The sequence below is a fragment of the Bufo bufo genome, chromosome 1, assembly GCF_905171765.1.
Source record: "Bufo bufo chromosome 1, aBufBuf1.1, whole genome shotgun sequence".
NCBI lineage: Eukaryota > Metazoa > Chordata > Amphibia > Anura > Bufonidae > Bufo > Bufo bufo.
Genome location: NC_053389.1, coordinates 411917254 through 411920597, shown reverse-complemented (window position 1 = coordinate 411920597; position 3344 = coordinate 411917254). Strand labels below are relative to the sequence as shown.

Below are 3344 nucleotides of genomic sequence, written 5' to 3'. Positions count from 1 at the left end.
CACACATGTATATACACACACATGTACACACGTATATATACACACACATGTATATACACACACACACACATGTACACACGTGTATATATATACACACACATGTATATACACACACACATGTACACACGTATATATATATACACACACATGTATATACACACACACACATGTACACACGTGTATATATATACACACACACATGTATATACACACACACATGTACACACGTATATATATACACGTATATACACACACACACACACACACACACACTATATCTATATATCTTTCACTGTTCTCCGGACTCCGCTAATCCGGGGTCCCTTCCCTCTGGGGGCTGCAGCAATCCATTTGGAGCCTCATGAACTGGGGGTTATCCTCCCAAGTCTCTGAAGTCCCTACCCTACAAGTGCCAGCTTCTGCAGCTGCCAGGAGACTTCCTACACTGGGCTATTACAGGGTAATGAGTTGTAATTGTCGCACAGGAGGTTATGAGACAATTCTGTTATAATTCTGGAATTCATTCATCATTCTTTCCCCGACTGTTTTCTGATGGTAGATAAGCCGTGCCCTGGGCCTGACTGTCCTAGGACAGGTTTGGGGATTCTTTTTGGGTTTGGTGTGTTTTTTATTAGAGATGACTGAAAAGTGTCCCTTTCTAGAGGAGTCGGAGTACCCTAAGAGGCCCCAGACATCAAAGACCCCCTGGCCTTGTAGTCCCTCGCCCATCAGATGTATCTCTATCAGCTGAACGCCAAGATGACACTTAAAATGTTTACATGTAGACACACGAAGACATCACAAAGAGAGGAGTCTTTAAGGGGAGACTAGAAAGAGAAAATTGGTTATATGAGCTTCCTCCTCATATAATCAAACGTAATTACCCAAGTGTCTTTTCGGTTTCTGCTGATTGCAGCCCTACAGGTATCACTAATAACAGTCTGTCTCATTAACTCCTTCTTTCTTCTTTTCCAGTTCTAGAACGAGTGCAATAAAGCAGAGCGCCGCAGCCAATCAGGAGAGGCGGTCCGGTGACGTCACGCGACCCGGGCGTTTCCTGTTGGTTGTCAGAGAAGCTGCTTTCAAAAGAGGAAAGAAAAAGTTTCTTGAGTTTCCTTGAAGTGTGTGCAGCCTGCGGAGATCGATCCGAGAGCAGAGAGACGCTACACTGCTGGGCTACCTTCCTCTAAGGGATCTCGGCCAGGAAGGGGACTTTTGTGGTTGCCCTTAAAGACCAACATGTCTTCGCCTAGGAAAATGAAGGAGGATTTAAGCTCTGATGAAGAGAGCTCTGGGCATCCTCTCCATTCGCCATCGGAGGATCACAAGATCAAGGTTTCCAGCCTGCCCTTCAGCGTGGAAGCCCTCATGGCTGATAAGAGGATTCCTAAGGAAGTGTCCCATCTACGTGGCTTGGAGGCTCCAGGAGCAAGTAGCAACCCAAGACACCTGCACCTGGGGGTCGGGAGCAGAGAGAGTCCCAGTCCTCCAGGGGTTACAAAAAACTTTGAAACTTCATCTGTGAAATCAGAAAACTCAGAAGATGGGACTGCATGGGCCAAGGAAGGAGGTAGCTACTCCCCTCCACCAAGTAAGTTCATGCCACATTCATACTCCTGGTGCCATAGAGATGTGTATCTCCAGCGCAGGGCTCTGGTTTCATGTAGGAGTCACTGCAGCCCATTCAGAGGCTTTCATCTTCCTAATTGAACCTGGCTGCTCTGCATGCCCTGATATCAATACCCCCATAACCATATCTCTGTTCCAGGAGCACCCTTCTGCTTTGTCTGGCAGTGATGTGGTCCTCATACAGGTCAGGGCTGCAGCAGGTTTATTGTTCAGACTGGGTAGTGCCAGGTCTAGGGCATGTTCTCAGCTCCAGCATGTGTCTGACAGCAGGCACAGCACAGGGCACTGATCTGGCTGCTGGTGTGTGGCAGATGAGGATCATGGGACCCGGATGTTTGTAGAAGATCTTCATGGCATCTTCTGAGGAGCACTTCAATACATGTGTTTGCTGAGGAGTGAAACAATAAAGGGATTGTTGAGGTGGTTTGTGGTGGACATTAATAAGCCGCGGAGCAGAGGAGCCATGAGGTGGCTGTACCTCTCATATAGAACACTGCTCCCATCCACATTACTGCACCAGTATACCCCAGAAATGTCATTACTGCACCAGTATACCCCAGAAATGATGTCATTACTGCACCAGTATACCCCAGAAATGATGTCATTACTGCACCAGTATACCCCAGAAATGTCATTACTGCACCAGTATACCCCAGAAATGTCATTACTGCACCAGTATACCCCAGAAATGTCATTACTGCACCAGTATACCCCAGAAATGTCATTACTGCACCAGTATACCCCAGAAATGTCATTACTGCACCAGTATACCCCAGAAATGTCATTACTGCACCAGTATACCCCAGAAATGTCATTACTGCAGTAGTGTCACCATCTATCTCTAATATTTTCTGTCATCTATCTATAATATTTTTCTATAACCTATCTATCCATCTATCTCATATCTATGTATCTATCTATTGTATCTATCTTTCTATTTATTCTTATATCTATCTCATATCTATCTATCTATCTATCTATCTCCTATCTATCATCTATCTATCTATCTATCTATCTATCTATCTATCTATCTATCTATCTATCTCATATCTATCTTAAGAAGTAGGTTTATCTGCGGTCCTATGTGAACAATCCCCGACATCAGGCTGATATATTTTATAGCTCTGCCATATCGATGCATGTAGCAGAGCTGGGTTTGTCGTGTACTTCTCTGGCCCTGTATGAAGTGCACACATACTATAGTACATTAACCCTGGACTGTAGTTTATACTGCAGATTGTTTTTTATATCACAGCGAGCATATAGAACATAGTAACTGCCACCACATTTCATCACACTTATTGGCCCCTCCATCATCATGTAAAAGCCATTAGTCATTTCCTCCTCGACAGATTTCAAAAATATGATTTGCTAAGCTGTCATATTTGCCCTCAAGTTAGTAATGAACCCAATAAGCTATTCTTTGGATAGGGCATAGTGCGATTCATTGATTACCGTGATATTCATATACAGGGCCATACGAGAATGTATAGTCATAGGTAGGGGGCTATCACCTAAAGACTGACCTCAGCTGGGGCACTGCGGACATCAATGTACATTATGTTAGGTAAGGGGCTATCACCTAAAGACTGACCTCAGCCGGGGCACGAGAAGCCTGTCTGTGTGCGGACATCATTGCACATTATGTTAGGTAGGGGGCTATCACCTAAAGACTGACCTCAGCTGGGGCACTGCGGACATCAATGTACATTATG

At 44.8% G+C, this 3344-nt stretch overlaps 1 protein-coding gene across 1 annotated transcript in view; it reads left to right on the top strand.

The window, feature by feature from the left end:
* Positions 1–1082: 1082 nt before the first annotated feature.
* MSX2 (msh homeobox 2) overlaps positions 1083–3344 on the top strand; it is an 8080-nt gene continuing 5818 nt past the window's right edge. The window contains exon 1 of the mRNA XM_040406300.1: positions 1083–1591. Coding sequence (XP_040262234.1) covers positions 1240–1591 — 352 coding nt within the window. The 5' untranslated portion in view covers positions 1083–1239. The remainder of the gene's footprint in view (positions 1592–3344) is intronic.